Source organism: Phocoena phocoena, chromosome 10 (genome assembly GCF_963924675.1).
Source record: "Phocoena phocoena chromosome 10, mPhoPho1.1, whole genome shotgun sequence".
Classification (NCBI taxonomy): domain Eukaryota; kingdom Metazoa; phylum Chordata; class Mammalia; order Artiodactyla; family Phocoenidae; genus Phocoena; species Phocoena phocoena.
In genome coordinates this window covers 702811-728157 of record NC_089228.1, presented here as the reverse complement: position 1 = coordinate 728157, position 25347 = coordinate 702811, and the positions used below count along the sequence as shown (strand labels likewise).

Sequence of the window (25347 nt, the reverse complement as noted above, 5' to 3'; positions counted from 1 at the left end):
AGCCTCAGCCCTGCGGGGAGAACGGGGGACAAAGTGTGTAAGCGCTAGCAGCCCTCACGTGCCCCCCCCCCCCACACACACACGTGCCGTCACCGAGCTCCACGCGCCCGTCCTCCCCTGGGACATCCCACTTCTGGGGCGTGACCTACCCCTCCAGGAAAAGCCCGAGGTGCAGGAAGCACACCTCCCCGCCCGGAACCCTGCAAGCGGCTACACCAAGCCTAGGACCTGCGGGCAGCACGGGCCACACACGCTCCATCGCTGCCTGGGCCACCGCGGCCGGGTGGAGGAGAAAAGTGAACCCAGAACAAGAAGACGGGTGACAAGGGTTCAGGGTCTAGATCGGGAGCCCCACCGACACCCAAACCTGGGGCCCATCACCCCCTGACTCCAGCCTCCCCATGCCTTAGGGAACAAGACCCCCAGCTCCAAGCTCCCAAGGTGGGTGACCACCTCTCTGCCCAAGGCCCTGGGCAGTCCTACTCTCAGCTAGACAAGGACGCTCGGGCGGGCCAGTCACACTGACCCCAGGGCCGCTCCCTGCTGACCCTGGCCCAGCCCCCAGCCCTGCACCTCCCACCCATCATCCCCACCCCCAGCCCACCGGTGCCCCCGCCCCGTGCGTGAGGCCCCCGAATCCTGCCCTGGCCTTACTTCCTCTCGGAAAGTCTCAGCTCCCCGCAGCCCGGAAGTTGGCAGTCGGGCAGCAGGTTAAACCTAGACCCTGTTGCTCTGCAGCCACGTGGCCCCGGTGGGGGCCACTCCTGTCTGCCAGGCTCGGTCTCCCGATCCGTGCAGCGGTAATGACGACAGCTCCTCTCCCGGAGGAGGGGGGGTGCCCTCTCAGGGCCAGCAGGGATCCCGCCCTGGCTCTGGGGGGCCTCACCCCGCTCCTGGACGGAAGCCGACCACAGCAACGCCGGGTCCCCACTGCAGGCAGGCGCTGGTGCGCGCAGCACGTGCTCTTTGCCCCCAGACGACGCCTCTCGTTTTACAGGCGGGGAAGCCGAGGCCCAAAGGATAGGTGCCTTCTGCCAAGTCCAGGCTGGGAAGTGGCCCCAGAGCCTGTGGGTCTCTGGGCCCCCACGTCTGCCCCTGCAGCACAGGGCTCCTCTGGCCTCCTGCCCCCCTCCTGGGGTGCTCTTCCCTCCCTGCCCACAGCCCGCGACCTGCTGGCCGAAGGCAGCAGCCGCTCCCTCTCAGTCACCCAGTTTAACCTGTGGCACGGCGCTTGCTAACGGCTTTGTTACGTATTGTTCCCCGATGCTATCCCCACCAGAGTGGCAGCTCCACGAGAGCAGGGCCTGGCTCTGTGGTTTCCCACTGAACCCCAGAGGCCGCCGGCCCAGGACCCAGCACTTGTGAATGAAAGAGCGAATGACTGGCTCCGTCCCTGTGTCCTTCCTCCCCACTCACCGGCTCCACTGAAAACCTACACCTCTGCTCAGGTGGTGGGGAGGGGGCATGCTGAGGCTTAGGAAATGCGGGCCTTTGGCCAGGCTCCCGCAGTAAGGGGACAGGGGACAGGGCCGTGCTGCCCGCAGGGGCCCCCCAGCAGGCTGTCAGCTGCCTTCCTGCAGCTCTCCGCCCAGACACCCCAGGAACTATGGCCGCCCGGAACCTCGCAGGCGGCCCCTGCCCCCAGCTCAGGAGCCCAGGGCAGAGAAAGCATGAATCACTCTCCGTTTATCAGTTCAAAGAAGGCCTGCAATTACCAAGGGCTGGGCTCTCCCCTCCTCCGGGATAATTATACGCGTCTTAACGCATTTCCCGACCCTACTTTTTATATTAAGCGGGAGGGACCCAGCTGAAGGAACACCATCCAGACTCCGGCCCGGCCGGCCGGGGGCCTGCTGCCCCTCCCCCAACAGAGCTGCCCGAAAGGACCAGCCAGAGGCAGGGGCTGCAGCCAGGAAAGGGGCACCAGGCCTGGGGCTGAGTCCTCCCGGCCACCACCTCCCAGGGGCCACTGAAGACTTGGGGTGACTGCCCCTACCCAAGAGGGACGGACCGCAGCTCGGATACACCCAAGGTCACCCAGCTAGTTCTCGGCACTCCTGCAGGGACCTGGACTCCCACAGGCCTCCGGTCTGCCCAGGAGAAAATGCATTCACTCCATGCTGGGCTGGGGGAGGGGAGCGGCAACAGATGCACGCTCTGGGCTGGGGTGGGGAGGGGGGGTGAAGCAGCAGCAGCGCTGGGGTCTGGGGAGCCCCTTCCACCTGCCCCAGAAGGACCAGGCCCCAGAGCTGGCGGGGGAGGGGCATCCTGGGCACAGAGGAGCCAGAGCCAAGGCCGGGGGCGGAACCTGCTGGACCACGCAGAGGGTGGTGAGAGTGACCGCAGCAACCGGCACAGGAAGCAGGCTGGGCCTGGCCAGTGAGAAGCAGACCGGGAAGGAGAAGCGGCCTGGTGCCGGGTGTGCCGACTGGAGGTGCGCAGGCAGGGAAAGGCCAGACGGGCCGGCACAGTGGCCTCCACTCCTGCACAGGACAGGCTCAGCTGCCCAGCAGAGCGTGGAGCGAGCGTCATCCCCTGCTCTCTCCCGGGCCCAGCGGCCACCACCACTCCTCACCCTGAGAAACAAAGGCCCTCAGAGGCCTCTTCACGGAGGGGCGGCCCCAATCTTGCACCCCCCCCGCCCCCCGCCCCACCAGATCTGGATTCTTCTGGGGCACGGACAGGTTGCGGTGTGGGGGACCGAGAAGACACAGCCCTCCTACCCAAAGGTACCTTGTCAGCAACTGGGACCAAGAGCTGCCCCGTCACTCCACCTCCCCCAACAGAGGCCCCGGGAGGTGGTCCCCAGGCGCCCGCTCCCCCTCCAGGCCTGCCCTATGGGACCAGCATCCACAGGACCAGGATCCAGGGCCACTGGAGTCCTGCTTCTCAGAAAAAGCACCTGCCCTCGGGCTTCCCTGAGGGGTCCTCTCCTCCTGACGCCATACTCTAGACACTGGGATCTTCAGGGGTGCGGGGGAGCTTAAAACACACAAGCCACAGCCAGGAGCCAGCAAAGGGCTGTCTGCTTTGTCCAGAGCCCTCATCCGCTCCCACCCCCAAGCACACACCTCAGCCACACCGGGGCGGGCCAGGCCTCAGCAGAGCTGTCTCCCCTGCCTGAAATGCCCTTCTGGGGACTCCAGGGCCCCCTCCCAGGCCCACTTGCTGCCCGGCCCTGAAGGGAATCACTGGCTTCCAAGTCCGCCTCTGGCACAGGACCGGGCATGCTCTGGGCTGCCTGGCGCAGCACCTGGTCTCTCCTGCAGACCCCAAACCAGCGGGGCGCCAGGGGACCTGCCTGGGGTGAGCTCCAGAGGGCCCAGGGCCTCCAGAGGGCCGGAGGAGCAAAGGCTGAGCCCACCCCCGCGCAGACCCAGAGAACCGGCCTCAGCTCGGAAGGAGGTGGAGCAGCGCGGAGGGCCGCGCTACCGGAGTCCAGGCTCACGGGCAGAGGCTCGGTCCACGTCCCCCAACACACACCCCTCTTTCTTTCAAGGGGCGTGGCCCCAGCACCCCACAGATGAGCCAGGGGCAGCTCCCGGCTCTAGGCAGCCACCGGAGCCCCTCTGGCCCTCTCGCCCCCTTCCCGGGATCCCCTAGGGTCTCGGAACGGGCGGGGGTACCCGGAGCCGCAATCCCCACCCCGAGGCCGCTCGATCGCGCCCCGTCGCCGCCAGCCCCGCCGCCCACCAGGCCCGGGGCTGCGCAGCAGCCCTCGGAGCGGCCGCGGGAAGCGGCTGACCCTGGAGAGGCCCCGCACGGGGCGGTGAGGAGGCCGGGCGCGCGGCTGGCGCACCGCCCCTCCCAGCCGGCGCGGGCCTGCGGGCCTGGGCGGACCGGCGCCCACTCCGGCCGCGCGGGCCTGCCGGCGCCGGAGATCCAGCGCACTCCGCCGGCCCGGTCCGGCCGCAGAGCCCTCCCGGCGGCGCCGCCTCGAACTTTCTCCCTTCCCGGCCCGGAGGAGGCGGCGCGGCCCCGCGAGCGCGGCGGGCAGGGTCCCATCCCGGCCCGGCGGGAACGCGCGGGCTCGGCGCCGCGGCCGCGCCCGGACACGCGTGAACCGGGCCAGAGACGCAGGGACACGCGGGGCGCGGACACGCGGGGGCGCGGACACGCGCGCCGCCGCCCCCCGCGCGACCCCCGCCCGCCCGCAACCTCGCGGAGGCCGCCCCGCGCCCGGACCCCGGCTCGAGGCCGCCTCGCGCCCAGACCACCGTGGGACCCCCGCCGGACCCCCGCCCGCCCCGCTGCGGGGAAAGTTGCACCCCTACTCACGGGCTGCCCCGGGGCGCGCCCGCCGCCGGCCATCGCCGCCCGCCGTCCGCACCGCCGTCCGCCCCGCCCCGCCGCGGGGCCTCCGAAGCCTCGCAGGCCACCCAGGCCGAGGCCGCCGCGCCCGGGATCCACTGCGTGGCCGCCGCCGCTGCCCAGCATGAATGGGGCGCCAGCCGCGCGGATGCGGACCGGCCTCGCTCTCACCGCCCGCGGAGCGTCGCGCGCATGCGCCGCCCGGGCGGGCCGGGCCGGGGCGGGGCCTGCTCAGGGGCGGGGCCTGCTCGGGGCGGGGCTCTAGGCGGCCTCCAGGGGGCGCTCGATCCCCGCCGACCGCCCTAGCCCACCGCTCGCTTCAAAGGGCAACGCCGCTGCCAGGAGCTGCCGGAACCTGGTCCAGATGCGGCCGAGGACGGCGGTTACGGCTCGGGGTCCTCAGGGAGCGGCGGGACGTGGGGCGCGCGGTCCGGGACGAGGCCGGCGGGCTGGGCACGGGGCCGTGGGGCCGGGCGACGCGGGGCGGAGAGTGGGTCCGGGGGGCGCGGGTCCGAGCTCGCCTGGGCGGCTGGGCAGACGCGATCCCCGTGGCCGCGCTCCCGCAGCGGTTCGCGCGCCCCAGAGCCGCCCGAAGGTGAGGCCACAGGGGCACCTGGCCGAGGGCAGGCGGGGCGGCCGGAGCCATAGAAACAACCAAAGGGCCGGGGGCCCGTGCGGGAGGACGAGCTGGGGCGCAGCGAGGGCCGCGGGGGTGGCCACGAGCCGGGAGGTCACCCCTTAGGAGAGGGACCCCCGCAGGCCCGGGTGAGCCCCCGCCCCTCCCCGCCTCACGCAGCCGCGTCCCGGTTTCTGAGCTGGTCGTTCTCCATTTCCTGTGGGTCCGGCGTGGCTGGCTTGTCGGGACGTCGCGCTCGTCTGGGGACGTGGGGACGCGGCCGAGTGGCCGACGGGCAGGCGGCCCGTTCGCTCTGCTCTGCGGCGTCCCCCGAAGGTGCGGGGATCCCAGCGTGGCTGGTTAAGCACAGCAGTCCCACCGGTTCTCAGAGCCTCCGCCGGGCCCCGCACCCGCCAGCTCCAGCCCCAGGAGTGTCTCTGAAGACGTCCCAGGTTACACGGCTTCCTCCACCCCTGCTCCTCACCTGTGGTCCGCTCCCCAGAGGAGACCTGATGAGGCAAGGCTCAGCACCACGCAGCACTATGAATCCAGGTGGGCCCCGGAAAGGCACTCCAGACAGTGGAGCAGACTGTGTTCGTGACCCTGGGCCAGGGGAAGGAGTTCTTCAACCCCAGATCAGAAATATATAAAGGAGAATACGGGTCAATTTGACTACCTTAATATTGGTTATTTTTGTTCATTAAAAGTTAGGAAAGGAAATATCAAGATAAGCCAGGACTCAGGAAAACACGTCTGCAACACAAGTACACTTGACAAAAGCTGCGTATCCAGAATTTATGAGAAATTCCCAAGAATCGACAAGGAAAGCCCACAGTCCAACAGGGACACAGGGCTGAGACCCCAGCACCGCAGTTTGTTGGAGCAAAGATGGCAAATTGTTGCTCCTAAAAGCCTTGCACAGTGGGTCCCTGCCCCTGAGGAGGCCGGCCGGGTGCAGATGGAGGGGGAACCACAGCGGGGGCTCATGGGGGGTGGGGACTGCAGCTCAGGCGCGCCCCCCCCATCCCACCTCACAAGGAGGGAAATGAGTCAGCGGGCGCTGGGCTCTTCCTCCTTGGGTTTCCTGTGTGGGTTTTGCTTCTGTCACCCTTCAGGAGGGCAGGCAGTGTGTGGCGAGGCAGGGAGAACAATTCCTAGAACCAGAAACAGATGGGGGGGGCGGGGGAGGAGGGCCTTTCCGAACCTCTAGTGTTCCTGCCTCTGGAGCCATGCCAGGGCCGTTTCTGCGTTTCTGTGACTCAGAGCTTTGTGCAGAAGTAGACTTGGGGGGCCTCTCCCCTTCCCGAGGCAGAACCCCACCGCTGATGTGGCAGGAGGAAGAGGCTCGGGGTAGCAGAGAGGGCCGGACACCTCAGCCCCTTGGGGGTGGCCACTGATTCCCAGCCACCGGGCCCAAAGCCAGAGTGGCCCTGACTCCTGCCTGGCCTTCACCCCCACCTGTCACCTCCTGCCCCGAAGATGCGCCAGCTCCCGCCCGCCCCTCCCCATGAAGCTTTCCACGCAGACGGATGGAGAGGGATGCGGCTGGAGGAGGGTCTGAGAGGAGGGAGGACGCAGGGTGGGACCCTCCCTGGGCAGACCCTCCAGGGGCTTGCTTCACACACGGAGCCCGCCACCCTGCACCCATGGCGTGTGCACGCACGGACACGTGCACATGTGTGAATGCACACCCGGGGCTGGCCCTGAGTGTGCAGCGCCCTGGGTCCCCGTGGCCTACCCTCTCCCACCCCGTGGGGTGGGTGCCGCCAGCCTCAGCCCCCTGGCAGCTGCTGTGCACACGGGGCGGCCGCAGTCACTGCCGCATTCTGGGAAGCCCACGCTGGCCGCTGGGTGGAGACGGGAGCGGGGGTCTGTCGGGGGCCGGCGTCGCAGTGAGGCCGATGGAGGGATGTGCACAGAGCGGTCCCTTAGAGCAGGATGGGGCTCAGCCCGGAGGCGCATCACCACCCACCCCGCCCTCCCCAGCGGGTGCTGTGGTCCAGGAGACAAGCCTCACCTGGGCCCGAGCTCCCAGGGCCGCCAGGTGAGCAGCAGGGAAGCGTGGTCATGGTGCTGCCTCCCCATCTGTGGGCTCTGTAGGCCCCCCCCCCAGTCTCTGTGCCCAGTGGCCTTTGTAGCTCCAGGTGCTTCTTTCCAATAGGTCCAGAATATTCCCAGAATGGACCCTCATGAAGTGGGCTGGATCACAGGGCCCCCCTGAACCAGTCACCTTGGCTGGGGCTAGAACCTGACGGTGGGCTGGCTGGCACAGGGAGCTCTCCAGTGCCAGGGGTGGTCCCCCAGAGAAAGTCCAGGTGCAGGTGTTAAAACAAGTAGGCCCAAAGCAGGACAGGCAGGGCACCCAGGACCCCGTGGTGCCAGCGGACCACTGCCTGCCTACCTTCTCCCCCACGTGCCCAGCGTTCTTGCTCCAAAGATGCCTTCACGCCTCAGGCCTGTGCCCATGCTGTGCCCATGCTGTGCCCTTGACCAGGAGTGCCCCCATTGCAACCTTTCATCTCTCAAGGCCCAAGTTCCCTCCCCCACTCCTCCAGGAAGCCTCCCTGACTACAGCTCTCTCCCCACCCGTGAGCCCTCTTTGGGCTTTCTGCCCCACTCAGTACCAGCAGTGACCAGCCTGGGCTGAGAGTCCCGACCTTGGGGACAGAGCCAGGTCACTGTCAGCACTACACTGTATAGAAGACAGTAGCAAAGCTCCTACCCACCACTACACGGAGCCCTGGAGGCCTCAGCATCACCTTGTCCTGGGGCTGCAAACTGAGATGACTTCAGGGGCCAATCAGGTGAGGGATGTAAACAGTGAGACAGGCTGGACGGAGGGGCTGGCTGGAGGGCACCTGCCCCGCGGAGAGCAGCGTGGACGTGCTATCAGGCAGGGCGGAGGGAACAAGATGCACCAGCGGGAAGAGCCCGGCCAGGGGTCTGTAGTTGGTGCAGTGCACGCCACGCCCAGGAGGTCCAGAGTGGGTGCTTGTCGCCTTGGGGCTCCCAGTCAGGTCACAGATGTTCCCAAGGATGGATGCCCTCAGCAGGGCCGTGGCCTCTGGAAAAGCCACCCCTCCACCCTCTCTGGGACACAGTGGCCCTTGCAACCCGCAGCCCCAAGAGTGAGAACCTGGGGACGGGGAAGCAGCCCAGGCCTTCTCACTCTGCGAAACACCGTGGGCTGAAGCGGGAAGCTGGACTCCCACAAAAAGTAACGGGCAGCCCCCAGTCTGCCCACCCACGCAGGGTCAGAGGAGGCCAGCTACGAACCCCAGATGGAGATGCAGCTGAGGAGCTCAGCACACGGCCCCCAAATGTGCGGGACCCCATCCAGAGTCACCGTCAGAGCAAGCACCATGGAGCCTGCCTGGGGGCGCAGGACCGACAGATGCCAACACGCAGGTGACACAGAGGGAATGGCTGGCAGGAGCCCTCCCCCCAGAAAGCAACGGGGGAGAGGGTCGGAGAACCGGGGCTGCGCTGAAGCCGCCGCCACTCCCGCCATCGGAGGTCTCAGCGCAGAAGACGGCGCACCTGGGACAGCTGCGACGTGGGCGCAGACGTGCAGACGGGAATAGGGAAAGGCTGTGCGCGGGACTGGGCCCCTCTCCTGCAGAGCGGAGCCTACAGCCCACAGCTACCGCTGAGCATCAGACACGCGCTGACCTACGTGCCACCCTGCACGCGCTCCAGCCGCGGGAGGCAGCAAACAACACAGATGAGAGGGCAGAGTCGACCCCAACGCTTCACAACCCACCCTTTTGGAACATCTCTGAAACGACAGACTGGTGGTGCTCAACAGATTCGTGGCTTGGGGGGCGGGGAAGGCTGGTTCTGTATCTCCTTCGCGGTGACCATTCCAGGAGTCCACTTGTGATGAGGGACCCAGAGCTCACACACACCCGGTGTGGACGTCGGCGTCCTGGTTTCCACATTGTACGACAGCCTCCTGAGACGTGAATCCTGGAGGCCAGGAGAGGGTATGGCCTCCGCACTACCTCCCCAGCTTCCCGTGAAGCTACTGTCACTGTAGATGATGACGATATCACAATCAGAAGGTAAGAGGGTACCCTGCTGCTGCTCTGACCCAGGCCCAGCTCTGCTGCCGCCACCGCCTCCGAAAGCAGAGCTGGCCCCGTGGACGAGCAGGTTAGACGGCAGATGTCCCACCGGCAGAGGCCCCGCAGGTGTCCTGGGGCTGCCCTGCCGCACCCCCCCCCCTCCAGCCGCCCTCGTCTCCTGGTCTCCAGGCTCAGAGCTCATGTCACCTCCTCAGGGACACTACCGGCTCCCTGTAGGCTGGCCCCACCCACTCAGTCACGACAGCACCAGCGCCCTGGTATTTCCATCGTGGGGTGGGGCGGGGAGATCCCGGGAAGCCAGGGCTTCATCTCAGGGTGGGGACACAAGGTACCGGTCTGCGTATTCATTCCGCCGCACGACAGATCACCCTGAATCCAGTAGCTTCAAACAGCACCGTGTACTGCCTCTGAGGGTCTCTGCGGGGACGTGGGGATGCAGCGGGGCAGGCCCGGCCCTCCAGTCGGCTGGACAGAGCCTCCCCAGCATTCGAGCACAGACCCGCCTCCTGCCCCGTCCCACGTACCCCTCGGTGGCTGCCTGCCCCGTGGGCACAGTCGGCCTCAGGGTGAGCACAGCAATGGAGAGGTAAGTTGGAATTTCTGGGGAGGCTTTGAAACCACCCACGGTCCCCTCGGTGTCACCCCTTCTGGCAAAACCCTCCCCTGGAGGACGTCCCTGTGCCACTAGGGCCCCATTCAGAAGAGCACAGGCTTCGGGGGCAGAAACACGGGCTCCGCTCCCATCACGTGCCCACCCCTCGGTGCGTTTTCTGGGTCACGGGGCAGATGGCATCACCCCCAGGGTCGCTGTGAGAACCACAGAAACACGGGGCAGGGAGCTCTCCCGACAGCTCTTCCATCCCCAGCCCAACCCGCCGGCCAGGGAGGGGCTGTTACCGTCCCTTTTCACAGCGAGGAACCTAGGCACAGGAACCCGTGCCCAGGGGACATGCTGAGCCTGCTGGGCACCCCCTTCCTGCACCCGCCCCGCTTTGTCACAGATGGAATCTCTGTGATTTCCCTAATCTACCACGAGCTCTGCATGTGATGCTGTTCCTCTGTGCCCACGAGGTCACCCTGCTGACCTGGCCCGTGGCCCCGGGGCAGCTCCTCCTCTCCAGGGAAGCCTTCCTGAAGCACCAGCCCACCGCCCGGTCAGCAGCTGCCCTGGGCTCGTGGGCTCTGGACCTCAGCGTGGACATCACCATCTGTTTCTGGGCCGGGGTCTCCTCCACAGAGAGCCGTCACAGGGTCCCTGGCAGGGAGTGTGACAGAGCCAGCCCGTATCTTCTGTGTCCTTGGTGGGGAGGGCAACAGTCAGCCGTGCTGCTTCCCCATCCTGGGCACAGGCCTTGCAAGGAGCAGGGGGCGGCAGAGAGGGGCCGGTCAGGGGCTGGGCCCTGAACAAATAAGCTGGCTCACTGGAAACCCCCTCCAGGGCCGGCAGGGCTGTTTTGGGACAAACTCCAGAGGTGACATTCAAAATGTTTAACAGCCAGAGTGGACACCAGACATAGACAAAGGACAGGACGAGCCTTGATCAAAACCTAGCTTTGCTTCATCCAGCCACACAGTCACTGACTTGCTTCTCTGAAAGGTCCAAGGAGGTCTGAGCTTCAGGCATGGCACAGGCCCAGACGTGTCACCGGGCATCTCTCGCAGCTCTGCCTGCCTCTGCAATTCTCAGGTGTGGTCTCCCTACCTGTTGGCCAAGACAACCCTGGCAGCTCACTGGATCTACTGGAGTCGTGTGACTGAACCCCCCTCCCCCTTGCTCACTGTAACGTTAGGGTCAGGAAGGGGCGGCCCCTCTGGTGGGACAGCTGCTCCAGAATCCTTTACCTTCCAAGAGGTCTGGCCTTTGGGGGTTTTTTAACAATTAAAACAGGCCTTTCAATTATTATGCTCATGGTAAAAAGAAAAATCCAAGTGGTGCACAAAAGGACCCCTAGTGAAAAGGTATGTCCCCCTGCTGGGCCCCCAGGTCACCTCCTGGGAGTGAAAATTGTCCCCAGTTTCCTGCGTCCTGGCAGCAACACACACAAGGATATTCTCGCCTCTCTGTCTGCTGAAAGATGCACCTGTACGCCTGCTCCGAACCACCTCTGCACGTCTTCTTTTCTCACTAACAGGGTTTGGAGGCCATCCCACAAGAGCTGCCTCAGGACCCCTCCCTCTCCCTCTCGGAGGTCACACAAGCGGAAGCACCCAGTTCCGAGGCAGACACGCCAGGTGCCCCGTGAGTCACTCTGCTGTGTGACTCTGATAGGACAGCAGAGGTGGAGGATACTGCTGGACTCCCGTAGGTCTCCAGGAGGCTCCGCCGCTGGCCCTGCTGCGGGAGGGGAGCCCACCTGGCCACAGCCTGACGGCAGCCTTGTGGGACGCTGAGCGGGGGACCTGCTGGGCTGTACCCAGGCCCTGGCCACAGAGACGTGGCTGCGAGCTGCCAGGGTCAGGCGGGAAGTCCTCTCCGCCCGGCTTCTCGTGCTGACCGGATGCCTAAGGCGCGTCCAGGCGGTTCCGGGAGCTCCCGTGGAAGCATGGACCTCAGGGCACCCATCGCTGGCCCTGGACACCTGGGTGGTTCCAACGCCGAGGCTGCCGCCGTGCCAACAAGCCTACACCGCCCTCAAGGCGACATACGCACTCATCTCGGGGTGTCGACCCAGCAGAAGCATCCACAGCTGCGCTGTCTGGCCTCCAACTCCAGCCATCGCATGGGTATTTCTCTGCAATTCCCTGATGCATCAAGGCTGTGGGGCACTTTTTCATGCTTCCTGGGCTCCCCAGAGGTTTCTGACATTCCTGTGTCAGCTCGAGGGCAGTTTGTTGTCTGCCCATAACCCCCAAGCCGGACCTAGAGGGAAAGAGAAACTCTTCGTAAGGCAAGAGTCCCTGGGCCCTTCCTGGAGCCCGAGGATGAGGGCGGAGAGCAGGGCTGAGGTGGAAGGAGACCGGCCGGATCCTGACGCCTCTGTCTAGGCTCCTTGATCCAGCTATGCCTGAAACGTCCTCTGGGCTCTTCTGTCACACAAGCCAGCACTCTTCTCGCTTGTCAAGTCAAGTAGGGGTTTGTCCCTCGTGCTGCAGGGTCCTGGCTCGTGCAGGGCAGGAGTCGGCGCCCGTCCGGGTCCACCCTGCCCGGACTCCTGTGCTCCAGGAGCCTGGAGTGTCATTCCAGGGTGACGTTCTGGGGGCCCACCAAGCCCTGGGGAGGAGGTGGATTGCGGTGGGGAGCCTCCGAGTCCCAGGGCTCCACCAGCCCTCCCTGCTGTGGTCTGCACCCTCCTCATGGCCGCGTGTGTTTTGAGGCTGAATAACCATGTAATTGGTTTATCCGTTCCATAGCCAAACCTCAGCAAATACGTTTTTCCTAATTAGTTGATGTTTATTTAACGGGAACAACCAGTCCATTAAATTTAATGAGGCAGGTTGTCAGGTACGAAGCCGAAGTGTCTTCCTTAAGCGCGACCCGGACTTGGCAGGGCTGGGGCCCGGGCCCGGGCCCGGGCCGCGCGGAGCTCCTGGTCTGGGTGCAGGCAGACAGGCAGTGGCGTGGGTGTGTGCGGGCAGCCCTCGCTCCTGGCCCCCCGGCCGCACGTCTTCTCCACTGCGTGACACCCTCTAGCCTGGATTTCATCCGGTCCGTCTCCCCAGCGACCTCCGGGCCCCCGGGGGCTCAGCACCGCACCTCCCGTGCCAGGGCCGTGACTGCCAGAGTGGACGTTCGCCGCCAACGCTCGTCTGAGTAGCTTCAAGACCCCTCCTGCCGCCTCGGTTCCCCGGCCCCCCCAACCCCGACGTAGCCTGGACCCTGCCTGGTCTCCCCACGTCCCTCCGGCAGGCTTCACGCCCCCACTGCCCGCTTAGCGGGCGGGAAGCTCTTTGCTCAGGGAGATCCAGGCTCTGCTGAGGGGTCGCCCCTGGGCCCGACAGCCGGCGGGAAGCGAGGGCCGGCACCCTGGACCCACGCCCAGGCGCGAGGCTGCACCCTCCACCTGCCTTCGGAGGCTTCGGGCCGGTGGGGCGGGGCGGGGGGCGGTGGTGTTAGAACGGCGTTCTGGTCCGTGTGGAACCGCAGAAAATATAGTGAATTACGTAAGCCCTAACAAAACACACCGTAATCCTAACCCCCCGAGAAAAGCACGGGAACGTCTTGGTGGGCACGCCCTGGCCTGGCTCCTTATTTCCACGTGTGTACAGGTGGTGTTTGTTCCTCCAGACAGCGGGCTCACGCAGCTTCCACGACTGAATTTGGAAATGGACTCACGCTCCAGGCTGAATCACCATCGTCAGTGGCCACAGAGCTGGCGGGCGGAGCACGTTTTATTTAACACGTCCTCTGCTGCCAGGCACCTGGTTATTTCCAGCGTGTTGCCGATGTCACTGACACTATGATACACCCAGCGGGGCCCAGCTCCCCAGAGAAGCCCCCTCCGGCCACTGCCCAGGCCTCTCCCGAGGGCCTCGCCAACTGACGTCTGAGGTCGGCTCTCCTGCTGCACCAAGGCCTGGGGCACCGACCAGGTGTCAACGTTGCTTCCCAGCACCCGGATGTGGTGAGGACGGCAGGGTCAGCTCCTTGGGCCTCCCAGGCAGAGAGGAGCCTGCCTGCAGGACTTCCATGAGGGACTGACCTTGGGGTCGGCACCTGCCCATCAGGGGAGGGAGCAGAGGGCGGAGGCACAGCTGGGCTGCTCTGGGACGCGGCGCGGCAGCCCGGCCTTCGTGCCGCTCCCCCAGGCAGTCGCTGGATGCAGCTCTGGCCCTCCAGTGTGACTCTGGCCAGGTGGTTCCTGAGCACAGCGACTTCCCCGAGGGAGCGGACTCAGGTCAAAGGCTGGACGCCGGCAGGGTTCTGGGTGGCGGGCCCTCTGCTCTCACACTTGCTAAGCACTGACCATGGGCCACTTGTCACACAGTCCCGGGAGAAGCGCCTGTGAAGGCTGCAGGGCGGGAGGAGGGGGGGCCGTGGGCCGCGGCCACATCCCTTGTGGTTCCAGCTCCCTGAGCCAGCTTCCACTGGGTGACCTGTGCCCTCCCTTTGTCCCTCCGGCCCTGGGTGACGGGAGCTTTATGCTACTGCTAAGTTCTGGGTTATCACAGCATCCCATCTGAGGTTTTAGTTCCTCTACCTCTTCTGGGGCCAACACCCTGGACTCAACTCCTCTGTTTAAAGAATCAGTGCTTTCTGGCTCCTGGTTGGACCCTGGATGTCACAGCCAACGTCATGACGTTTAATCCCCAGCCCCAGGGTAGGATGGGTATAACTCCCCAACAGTCCCACAGCCAGGGCCTGGGCCCAGAATGCCTGCCTCGAGGTCCACACCCACTGGACACAGCCTCACCTGTGCCACTCTCTCTCAGGCCCCACTTCCTGCCACGTACGGCCACGTGCAGGGGCTGGAGCCACGGGCCCACACGCAGGCATGTCGTGCACAAAGGCCCACACACGTACACACAGAGCCCGCACCCTGGGCACACGCAACCCCCCACCAAAGTGACGCTCGGACACACAGCCCTACGGCCACAGTAGGGGAGGCCACAGAAGCTTGGCTCCGGCGCCAGGGGAGTCCGGGGAACGAGCTGAGGTCCAGGAGGGAGCCAGGGGCACAAGCACGTGGACAGCACGGCTGGCTGCCTGTGAGAGACACAGGCACAAGTGCACACATCTGCTCACACACAGGCACAGCTGGCCAGGTGCAGACAAACCGGTGCACACGCAGGCGCTCCGAGGCTGCCTCCTGGGTGGGAGAACAGGGTCTGAGACTAGGAAGCTGGACGCGGCCCTGGACGCCACGGGCTTCTTCTGACCGAGTCTCAGAAGGGCCTCCGCAGCTTCCAGCTGCAGGGTGGCTCTGATGTCACTTAGGGTCAATGAGCCGGTGACCTCGCAGAGGGCCCCTCGCTGGGCGCCCTGCCACCTGCCGGGCTGCTGTGTGTTTCTGACTGTTACCCGGTGTGCTGGGGAAGCTGACCAGGACCTCTGGGTGGGCATCTCCTTGGCCAACGTGCAGCTGGGCTGACTAGGCTGTGGGGCAGCTTGCCCAGCCCCCTGGACACCGACAAGCCCCGCGGACCTCCAGCTCCACACGTGAGAACTGAGGGATGCGCCGGGGCTGCAAAGCCGGCATCAGGACCGCTGGCTCTCAGCTCCAGAGAACTGCGGCAGGAAATCAGGCTCACCAGCCGAGCGTCCCCCTCCTGCCGCCCACACAGCGCTGGGCTGGCAGGTGCAGCCGTGCGGTCAGGGCGCCTCAGCGGGGGTCCTGCCGAGGGTCAAGGACTGGCAGGTGGGTGCTGACCAAGCAGAGTGCACACCCCAGCCCAGCCGTCACCTGCCCTTCTCGACCCGCATCCCGTGCTCAGTCGGCAGAATCACCAGCGCCCAAGCCAAACATCCAGAAACTGCCCAGGTCCTCCCCTTGCCCAGTGAAGTCCAGTCCTGCCAGTTCCAGCGCCTGAGGCTCGGCCTGCTCTGTCCCCGGACCCACCGCCGGACCCCCTGAGGGTCACTCATGACCCCAGGTGTCTGCAAGGCTCTCCACTTGAGCCCACCTCCCCCCAAGGCCAAGGTGACACCCCTCAGAGGGACTGGACTGCGCTGGTCCCTCAGGAGCACCTCCTCCCGGCCTGGCACCCACCCCCCGGCCCTGCGCCCCAGCTGTACTCTCTGTGCACAGTCTGTGCCCCGCCCCCGGCCCCCATCTGTGCTCCCTCTCTCCCAGCCTCTGGCTGCCCGGGAGCCCTCCACCCGGCGCTGGACTCAAGCTCCGCCTGTCAGGAAGCTGGCCCGCTCCCCTGCTGCGTCCCGACGAGGAGCTGCTCCCCTCGCGCACCTCCCCCTGCTCTGGGCACGGCCAGGCCCGCACCCGCCTGCCCCACTGGCGCCGGCGGGTGCCCGTCCTCCAGCCTGACCTGGGGCCGTGCTCCAGGCACTGAGGCGGCAGCAGGCCCGCCTGGCAGCCCAGACACGACTGAAGACGAGGACGCCTGCTTTATTTGTCTGCGGACAGGGGCACACACGCTACTTCTCCAGCACGGGGGCATCGGCGGTGCCAGCAGAGGTGCCGGCGCCTGCGGTCTCTGGACTGTGGTCCCACAGCGGGTCCCCTCTTCAGGCTCCAAGTCACTGCCAGGCCCGGAGTGGGCCTGCGTCAACCCTACAAAGGAGAACAGAGTTCAGGCCCACCAGGAGCGTGCGTGTCCCCCAGGCTCTGCTCCACGAGGGCCCGTTTCACGGAGAGGGTCCTACCCCGTGGGTCCCCAGGCCTGGACGCGGCCTCCTCACCTCCATGCCCGGTGCCCACACAGCACGTGCCCGTGGCCCCCCATCTGCACCCTGTGCACACGGTCTTGCCCGGAGACGCAGCTCTCCTTCGCCCCTCGAGGTCTCCCCTCTGTTCTCTTCTCAGCTCGGAGTGAAACCGCCTGGAGAGCCCTCACACCCAGGCGCTGGCCCGTGGGACACAGCACCTCGTGGGGCTGGAGCTCGCCCCGCAGCCCTGGGGAGGAGCCTTGCGTCTAAGACCTGCTCCCTCCCTGCTGCCCGGCAGCTCCCAGGAGCAAAGTGCTCTCGGGGACCCTTTAAAGCCGGAGGCTCCTGAGGTGAGACTGGCGGGGCCTGGGACCTTGGGGAGCTGGCAGGGAGGGTCAGGAAGGAGGTCCATGCCTCAGGGCAGGGCCTCTAGGACAGCCTGCAGTGCCCCCAACGTGGGGCGGGGGAGCGTGTGGCACCCGGACCACCATGACCACCTCCACTCACCAAAGGCCGGGCCCCGTCAGGCCAGCCCGTCAGGAGTGGCTGCCCTCTGCCCCCTCAGCTCTCCCCCTTCCACAGGGCAGCCCGGCCCTTTCCACGACCCCTACCCTGCACCCTGGCCTCTCCACCCCCCGCTGCGCAGAGGTCAGGACAGGTGGCCCCCCTGGACAGCAGGGCCTGACTTGACCAGTGCTGACCTTGGACATGGCCTAGCGGCGCCCGCAGACCCCTCCCTGCCCACCGCCACGGAGCCCAAGGCGGCGGGAGGCCGCAGCTGACGCCTACCTTGTGCGCTGAGCTGACGCAGTGCTGGTAGGCCTTGGCCAGGTCCGCACACAGCAGCACCTCCTGCAGGTGCTCGCGGTAGCAGCGCAGGATCTGGGCCTGCAGCCCCGAGCACACGGGCTCCACCCTGCGGGGCCTGCGGAGAGGAGGAGGCAGTCTGGGGCAGCACCACGGGCCAGGCATGGGGGCCGCGGCGTCCGGTCGCCCTCCAGAGAGGGGCCGAGGTGGCCCTCGGGGGACCCCCCCCCCGCCCAAGGCCTCCAGGGCGCCTCCCGCCCGGGTGTGGGCCACCATCGTCTCCCCCAAAGCTGTTTTTCTGATTTCAAAACTAATACATGCACGATGAGGAAAACTGGAAAAACACAAAATGTTTAAAAAAAAAACTAAGGTGTTCAGACTCTCACTTCCTAGAGAATATCACTGCAGCATTTTAGAGGAATTTACTGTTTTTTCTTTCTTTGTTCATCAAGGTAGGTTTAGAACCTAAAGCTAGACTCTAAACGTATTCATCTGAAGAATGATTTTATGTTCTCTTCTTAAAAATACGAAACAAAGATGAAAAAGGGAAATAAAGCTTATTCTCATCGGTCGCCATGGTCTTCTTCCTGACGCCTCGCCCGCTGCCCCTCCCGCCCTCCCCTCTCTCTGGACCTCACACATGCTCCCCTGTACACGCACCCTCTCACACTCACACGCGTGCACACATACACACGCACATGCACTCACCGCCCCCCCCCCACCACGCCGAGCTCCTGCGTTCGCGGGCTCAGGCTCCTGCTCCCCGCGGCTCTGGGCGGGGTTGCCATCTCTCACCACCCGCCCCGACCCCAAACCAGGCAGCAGAGGGCGAGGAGGCATGTGGCTGGCCCAGGTCCCACACTAGGATGCAGGGGCGCCGGGACACACACTCACAGGGTTTCCATGGTTTCTGGTAGGTCCACCAGGAACCTCGGAGCCGCGGCTAAGCCTGGGCCCCGTGTTGCCCTCCCGGGCTCGGGCGCTGGGGAGGCCTCGGCAGCGGAAGGACCCCTGCTCCTGTCACCCGGGGCCTGCAGGTCGACAGCTCCCCGGCCCCGGATCTACTTTCAAAAGTCCAGCCTTGCAGCAGGTGCTGGGCTAGAATGCTGGTTTTAACACAGCTCAGCCTCCCACATCCATCCGTTAAGACCAGGAACAGAGGGCTCAGCGGCTCTCGTTACCCAGCTGCGGCTGACACGCCCAGTGCCACCATCCCGGCAGCGATGCCCAGGGGACTCCGGACCCCGCGTGTGGGCTTGGTCCTCAGGCCTGCTGACCACACACTGCAGCCCCCTCCCTTCCCACCGCTGCCCCCCACGCCCAGACAATCCCTGACGAGGGAGTGACCGTGATCAGTCAAGATCCATGGCTTGGACGGAACTGAGGGTTTACAAGTTGAACAGGCAGGAGGCAGGGTGGGGAGCAGCCACCACGCCCACGCTCAGGTCCACGGCTCCAAAGGTCAAGGCTGTGCTGGGAGAAACGGCCCCCTTTCCCGGGAAGGCCCTGCCCACCACCCAGGATTCCACTGGGCCCTGAGGGCGCAGCCAGGGGACGCAACGGCCCTACAGCGCCACACGGCCCTGCTCCTGTCTGCACAGTGCACATGGGCTTGGAGGCTTCCTACCTGAGGAGGACACGTGTCTCTCCTGGGCGCTGACCTTCGCACAGGAGAACAGACGGGCTCCCAGGCTCACCCTCTCCTCCCGGGCCCTGGGGTCCCCTCACTGGGTTCCGTCTGCCACTGTAGTGGGGTGACCGCCTGGCTGCCCAGTGCTTGCAGGATGCCCCTCCCTCCGCGTTGAAAACCCTTCTGCCACGGACACGTCCAATGGTGGGCCTTCTAAATGCCTCCGGACGGGCATCTCCTCTCTGCTGCCCTCGCCTGGAAATAGCTCCCTCTGCATTTCCCTCCGGGCTCCTCCGTCCCACCTGCCCTTGGCGGGGAGTCCCCGAGGCCGCATCTTTCGGGCTCCGTCCTGGCACCCGCCGGCCGTCCTCCCACACAGACCTCCTGCTCGCCTGGCCCTGCGGCCCCTGGAGCAGCAGCTCCCATCCAGCCCCGCTCCCGACGAACAGCCCCCCACCCATGGCCCTTGAGGGTGCGGCCAGCAGAGCTATCAGAGCCGCAGGTCTCATGGAAAGAGGCGTCCGGGGGCAGGACGGCCGGCAGCCTGGCCAGTGATGTGGGGCTCGTCCTGGAGCCGCACCCTCTCCAGACCGATGGCGGAAGCGACTCACCCGCTGGCTGTAAGTGGGCAGAGCAGTGGCTTCTTAACTCTGCCCCCCACCTTCTGTCTTCAGGTCCCTGGACCAGGGCCCCTGTGCGTTCTGAGGGCAAACCTCTCAGAGCACCCAGGGGGCTCCCAGTTCAGGAGAAACAGAGGGAGGGGCCGAGCAGAATCCAGCCCCTCACACCAGGGTCACCCATGGGCCTGCGGACGCCTCTGCGCTGGCGTTTGTCAGCCACAACACGAGGAGACAGGGTGTCAGGAAAACGTCAATCGCGAGAAATTTCACCTGTCTGCCTGCAAACGGGCCGTGAACGGCACGGGGCAGGGAGCAGGTGAGGCTGGGTCACACAGCTGGGGCCGCGGCAAGCCCGTCCACTGCATGCAGAACGGCTCAAGCTTCATCAGCTGCCTGGAAGGTACCCAGGGCAGTGACCTCTCCAGGGAGGGAGAGAAACCCTGCCCCGCCCCCGCCCCCCGCAGCTGAGGGACATGTTAGGATTCCCGGCTGGGAGGCTCTGGGGGGTGAACGCTGGCCCACTCAGAGGTCAGCTCCCCTTGCTTGCCAGCCTCTCCTCCTCTGCACGAGGGGCTGATATGCCAGACACGAGCCTGCAGGGTGCGGGGGTGGGGGGGCGGAGAGCGGGGCAGGCATTTGGCAGAGAAGAGCAACGACGGGAGGCTTTGGGGCTGGGCCCAGGTGTGGTGCTTCACAGCTCACGGCTCACCCAGGCCCGATGGTGCTCCTTTCCCAGGAACCTTAAGGCACCCATCATGGGGTCCCTTCTCCAAGGAGCCAAGAGACCCCAAGCAGGTGCCCTGGGGGCCAGTGGGGGGCACACAGGTTTTGGGGGCTTTGCCACGTGCTGCTACGAGTTCAGGGTCGGGGGTGAGGAGGGCCCACTGTGCACCGCAGACCAGCACCGGCTTGTGGGGTCAGTTCTCAACACCCACACGGCCGCCATCTGACGGTGTCACAGGTACTCAGGGACCCAGCTTCCGGCCCTCCTCTCCGACGGCCCTCAGGGCTGCACAGTGACAGGCACGGAGACCACCAGGCGCTGTGGGGAGTGAGGGTCTCACACGGGCCAGCTGGCCTCGGCACCGTGGCCACCTCTGGGAATGGAAACCATGACCCCAGTGCCACCTGTGAACCGAGCTCTACCCGCTGGTGGAAGTGACACGTTTCCAGAAGGAGAGTTGTGATAAAAGGCTCACACGAGCCAGGAATCAACCCTCTCCTCCCTCTGTCCAGGAACCAACACTGCCCAGCAATCAGGCAGAGGGAAGAGCTGGCCTGGGCGCTCCGGACCACTGCCCGCTGCCCCTGCCAGCTTCGGGAGACCGGCCGTGTCGCTCTCACTGACAGGCACCCCGCGCTGGGAACCCGGCCCCCCCAACCTGCGTGGGCACAGAGGGCCCTCCTCCCTTTCCTTTGTCCCAAACACCCTAAACTTCTCCCCCCAGGGCCAACCCCAGCCGATCCCAACAACACACACCCCAAACTCCAACGCTTGGACCCCCCCCACTCCCGGTTCCCTGGAGACTTCCAGCCTAGCACGTCACCCCCAACCCGCCAATTCCTCACCACGTTCACCAGCAAGCGCCAGGGAACCCACTTCCCGCCTAGTTTCCATCTTGGTGAGTGGAGTCCCTGTCACCCCAGTGACCTACCTAGTCAGAAACCGGGAGCTGCTCTAGACGCCTCCCCTCCCCCCCCACAGATGCCTCCCTCTTACCTTCTAACTATAATGTGCCTGCTTCTCTGCAATCTAACGGAAAAGCGCAGATACAGCCACTGCAACTCCCAAACAGCGGTCACCCTCTCTCTCCCTGGGCCTGACCCACCCCACCTGGGTGGCTCTAGAGGCCACTGCTCGTCCTCCCGCCTCCCGCTCCTGCGTCCCCCCTCCCCGAGGCCTTCAGTCCCCGCGGACGCTTGCTCGCTCCTCTTGGCCCCTGGCTCAGGCCTGCGGAGGCCAAACCCGCCCGTGTCCTGCCTCCTCTGCACCCCCTGCCGGCTGCAGCTCTGCGTGGTTCCCAGAGCGCCACCCCCGGGCCACAGTGACCCTTCCAGAAGGGCCCCCTCCCCCTCTGGTGCTCAGGCCTTTGGGGCCCAGCTCTCCTGAGCTCTCCGTGCCACTCCCCACTCAGTCTGGGGTCTGCTTCCTCGTCCCCCTGCCCCCCAAGGGCCACCAGCACCCTAAGGGCACAGACACCCCTCCTCGGCATCCCAGCCTCACTACCCCTGCCTCCTACCTAGAGGAGCGGTCCTTCTGCAGGGCCAAGGGCACCCCCATCAGCCACCCCTTCTCTCCCCCAGCACCTGGGTGGTCTGTCCCAGTGGCCCTTCTCTCTCGTACCTTCGCTATTCCACTCTCTGCTGAAGACACACTCATCTCTGCAGAGTCTAGGAACCCGGCAAACCCAAACCACTTCTACTCATGGCCCTCCCACCCCCAGCCCGCTCTCCTCTCCCAGAAGCTCTGCCCGGGGCTCTGCTCCCACCGCCCGGTCCAGCCTCACAGGTTCTTCCTGCTCAGGGGCCCATCGCAGCCCACCTGTCCCTGGAGGCTGGAGGTCTCGTCCTGACTCTGCTCCGCTAGCGCTCTCCCACCACGCATGCCCCCGGGCCCCACGTGGGGCCCCCGCTATTCCCACAGTTCTGCGCCAGACTCACGGCCGGTGTGGTCACTGCGGGACGAGCGGCCCAGTGGGTGCCCACAGGGACCCGACACCCTCATCCTCCTGCACCTCGTACACTGGGCACGTTGTCCCCGACATCCCCATAGCCCACCCTCTCCACTGCGAGCACTGATTGTCCTAGAACGTAAAGCTTTCTGCAACTCCAAGGAGGGTAACAAACCCATTTCTGGGCTGATTACAGCTCGCTGGACCCTGTGCTAAGCAATCCCTCCTGGCCGCGTCTGTCCCTTCTCCCCGGCCCTGCTCTCCCCCTCCTGAACTCGGGAGGTCCCCTGTCCGCGGCCGGTCTGCCCCCACAAGGGTGCAGGGCCCGGGGCGGCTCGGAGCTGCAGGGGAGCCCATGATGGGCGTGGCCTGGAGGACCACCCTGCCACCTTGCCGCGAGGGCACCAGGACGGAGGGGGACACAGCTTCGTGGAAGAGCAACTGCGCATGCTCCCCCATCGTTCTCCCGAGTCACACAGCAAGGCCACCAAGGCCACTGGGGAGGGACCTGCCCTCTGCAGCCCCCGGGGGTGGGGGAGCCCAGTGAAAGGGACAGGGCTGAAACCACACCCCCGCAGGGAAGACACGGCCATGGCCCTGGCCCCAGGGAATTGGACCCTCACACCGTCTGAAGTTCTCGGTCCGCGGCTGGGAACTGCTCTCAGCTCTCCTGTGGCAGAGCTGAGACGCTCGGCTGTGCCGGCCCAGAAGGGGCGTCTGCGGCAAGGTGTGGAGACAAGGCCCTGGGAACCCGCTGTGCACGTGAAGGCCAGCGGGTAGGGGCACCTCCCCCAAAACACGCCCTTCCTGGAGCCTCAGAAAGTGACCTTGATTGGAGATGGGGTCCTGGCAGGTACCGTTAGTCAGCATGGGGTCACGGTCGGGCAGGGAGGCCCCTGATCCCACGTGGCTGGTGTCCTCCTAAGAGGAGGAGAGACACTGACCACGGACACAGACCAGAGGAGAAGCCACGTGACGCCGGAGGCAGAGGCTGCAGTGATGCGCCTACAGGCCAAGGACACCAAGCCTCCCGGCAACACCAGAAGCTGAGCAAACGCCCGGGAGCCCTCCAGCTTTAGAGAGAGCCGGCTGTGGGCCACAGCAGCCCCAGGAAACAGGCAGCCGGTCATGCAGGAAAGCGCTGAGTGCTGACGGGCAGAAGTCAGTGGGAGGCAGACGGCTCACCAGGCACCTTCTGACAGACAGAAACACGCATCTTGTGTGACAGAGGCTCCGCGGTAAATGGCTCAGGTGGGAGGCCTTTCGTCCCAGGTTGCATCTCAGGCCGGGCCTGAGGTCCAGGTCATTCTGAGGACCAGTCCCTGCCAGGTCCTAACCCGGCACAGCAGCCCATCCTGCAGGTGGGGACACCAGTGTCAGAGGGGTTAGGTGACTTGCCCAAGGCCACACAGCGAGACACAGAGCCAGCATAAGAGCCCGGTTATCTGGCTCCACGCTGCGTCCATTTAACTCCACGCCAAGTATGGAAAATTCCCCCAAAATTCCAAGGAAAAAAGAACCAAGGGTACAGAAAAGAAGCAAAAGACACATGGGATTCAGGCTCCCAGGGGAGCCAGAAGTTTGCCAACTGGAAGGGCCGACACCGGCCAGCGCGGCCGCAGGGGCGCCCGTGCCAGCGCGGGGCCGGGCCCCCTCCGAGCTCACACAAGCCCGGCTGCGCACAGGCCCGAGTGCGACGTCAAGCACGTCCCTCTGTGGGCCCTGCTTCACTGACCGACATCTCATCACCTCAGCCTTCTCCCATTACCACCGCTGGTGTGGAACTGGGCCATTAGACATCTTCCTGACACTTCATTTCAGAGATGCGCTGGCGGGGGTGAACGCACAGAGCAGGCTTTCTATCACGGCTCGGAGGCGAGGTGCGCGGGTGCCACGGAGCTGCACATCCATCTCTGCCAGGACCAGCTGAGCCGTGGGGCAGGCTCCGCGGCGGCCTGGCCAGGGCCCAGGGGCTGACGAGACCAGCTGCTCGCTGAGGACCCGCTTCGCTGGCCGCTGCCGACCGCGTGCCACTCAGCCCAGGCGGGTGGGGCCCAGAGACACGCCGATGCCAGAGGCCACACGGGACCCCCCCGGGGGGGCAGCTATTCTGGGAGCCCAGGCCTAGCAGAGCTCTGCTCCTGAGGAAACGAAGCGCAAACTGGCCCCCATGGCTGCTTAGCCAGTGACAGGATTCCTCCCTGGGACTGTCACTGCACGCACACATGCACACGTGCACGGAACAGGGAGGCTGCTCCTGGCTTTGGTCCTTTGTGAAAAAGCCACAGGGGAAGCACACGTCCCCCCCGAGGAGCCTCCCGATTCACCAGACGTGTGGGGTAGACGCAGCCCAAGGAGGCGTGGGTCGCGGGGGTCTTGGGGGTCCACACCAGGACCCTCACGGTCCCTCAGCGGCCAGGGGGCTGGAGGCTCCAGGGAAGGGAGCAGCAGCCGCAGCGCCTGAGGACCCCCAGGACCCCGTCTGCCGGCATCCTCTGGTTTCCCTTCCCCGAGGCCTCCCTGTCCCCTGGGCAACGGCACCTGCTGGCGGGTGTCCCCCCCACCTCCTTGTGACACACCTGGGGGGCCTCTCCAAGCCCTGCTGTGCCCCCTCCTCCCCGTGCAGGCCCGGCCACTTGCCTGCTGCCCAGGGACGGGCCGGCACCTCCTGCTCTCATGTAAGTTCTCACCGAGGCCCAGACCCCGCAGGGACCGCGGCCCACATCCCTCTGCTGCAGAGCCCTGGCCCCAGGAAGAGCATGGTGCCACAAACACTGGCTCAGGCCTCCTGCCTGTCCACGCCTGCCTGTCGGTCCACAGTACACGGAGCAGCCGAGGCCACACTGAGGCTTCGCCTGCGGTGGGGGTGACACGGCAGGGGTGACTCCCCAGGCTGCTCCTTGGCTCCCAAGCCCCCGGGATGTGGCCGCCTTTGAAGGCACCACACAGGGCCACTTCTTGGGCGGGTGCTGGCTGGTGTCCTGGCGGCAGGCTGCCATCAACGGCACCGTGTGAGCCGAGGTCCTGCGTGCACTCCCTGCCAGCCTCCGTCCTCCCGGCCCCTCTGACTGGAGCCAAGTGTCCCCGATCGACTGTGTCACCTCTGCTCACCCACGAGGGGCTGGCACGGCTCACACCCACAAGGGCGCCCGGCGGCTGGGGCCAAACCTGCGCGGAGCGGCCCCATTGGACTGGGAGTGCCCCGCGGGCAGGGACCAGCTTACTACCTCTGCGTCCAGGGTCCCCGCCGACGCCGAGCTCAGCAGATGACCCAGCCCAGGGAGACCGTGTCCCCCTGACCGTCCAGATGTCTGCCTGGTCCAGCCTGTTGCCTCTGTGGCC

General features: G+C 65.8%; 1 protein-coding gene across 1 annotated transcript in view; it reads right to left on the bottom strand.

The window, feature by feature from the left end:
* Positions 1–15798: 15798 nt before the first annotated feature.
* Positions 15799–25347, bottom strand: part of CHCHD6 (coiled-coil-helix-coiled-coil-helix domain containing 6) — a 126159-nt gene continuing 116610 nt past the window's right edge. Inside the window, exons 7-9 of the mRNA XM_065885043.1 lie at positions 16978–17201; positions 16329–16523; positions 15799–16181 (exon numbers count right to left, since the gene is read on the bottom strand). Of these exons, the coding sequence (XP_065741115.1) occupies positions 15799–16181; positions 16329–16523; positions 16978–17201 (802 nt within the window). The remainder of the gene's footprint in view (positions 16182–16328; positions 16524–16977; positions 17202–25347) is intronic.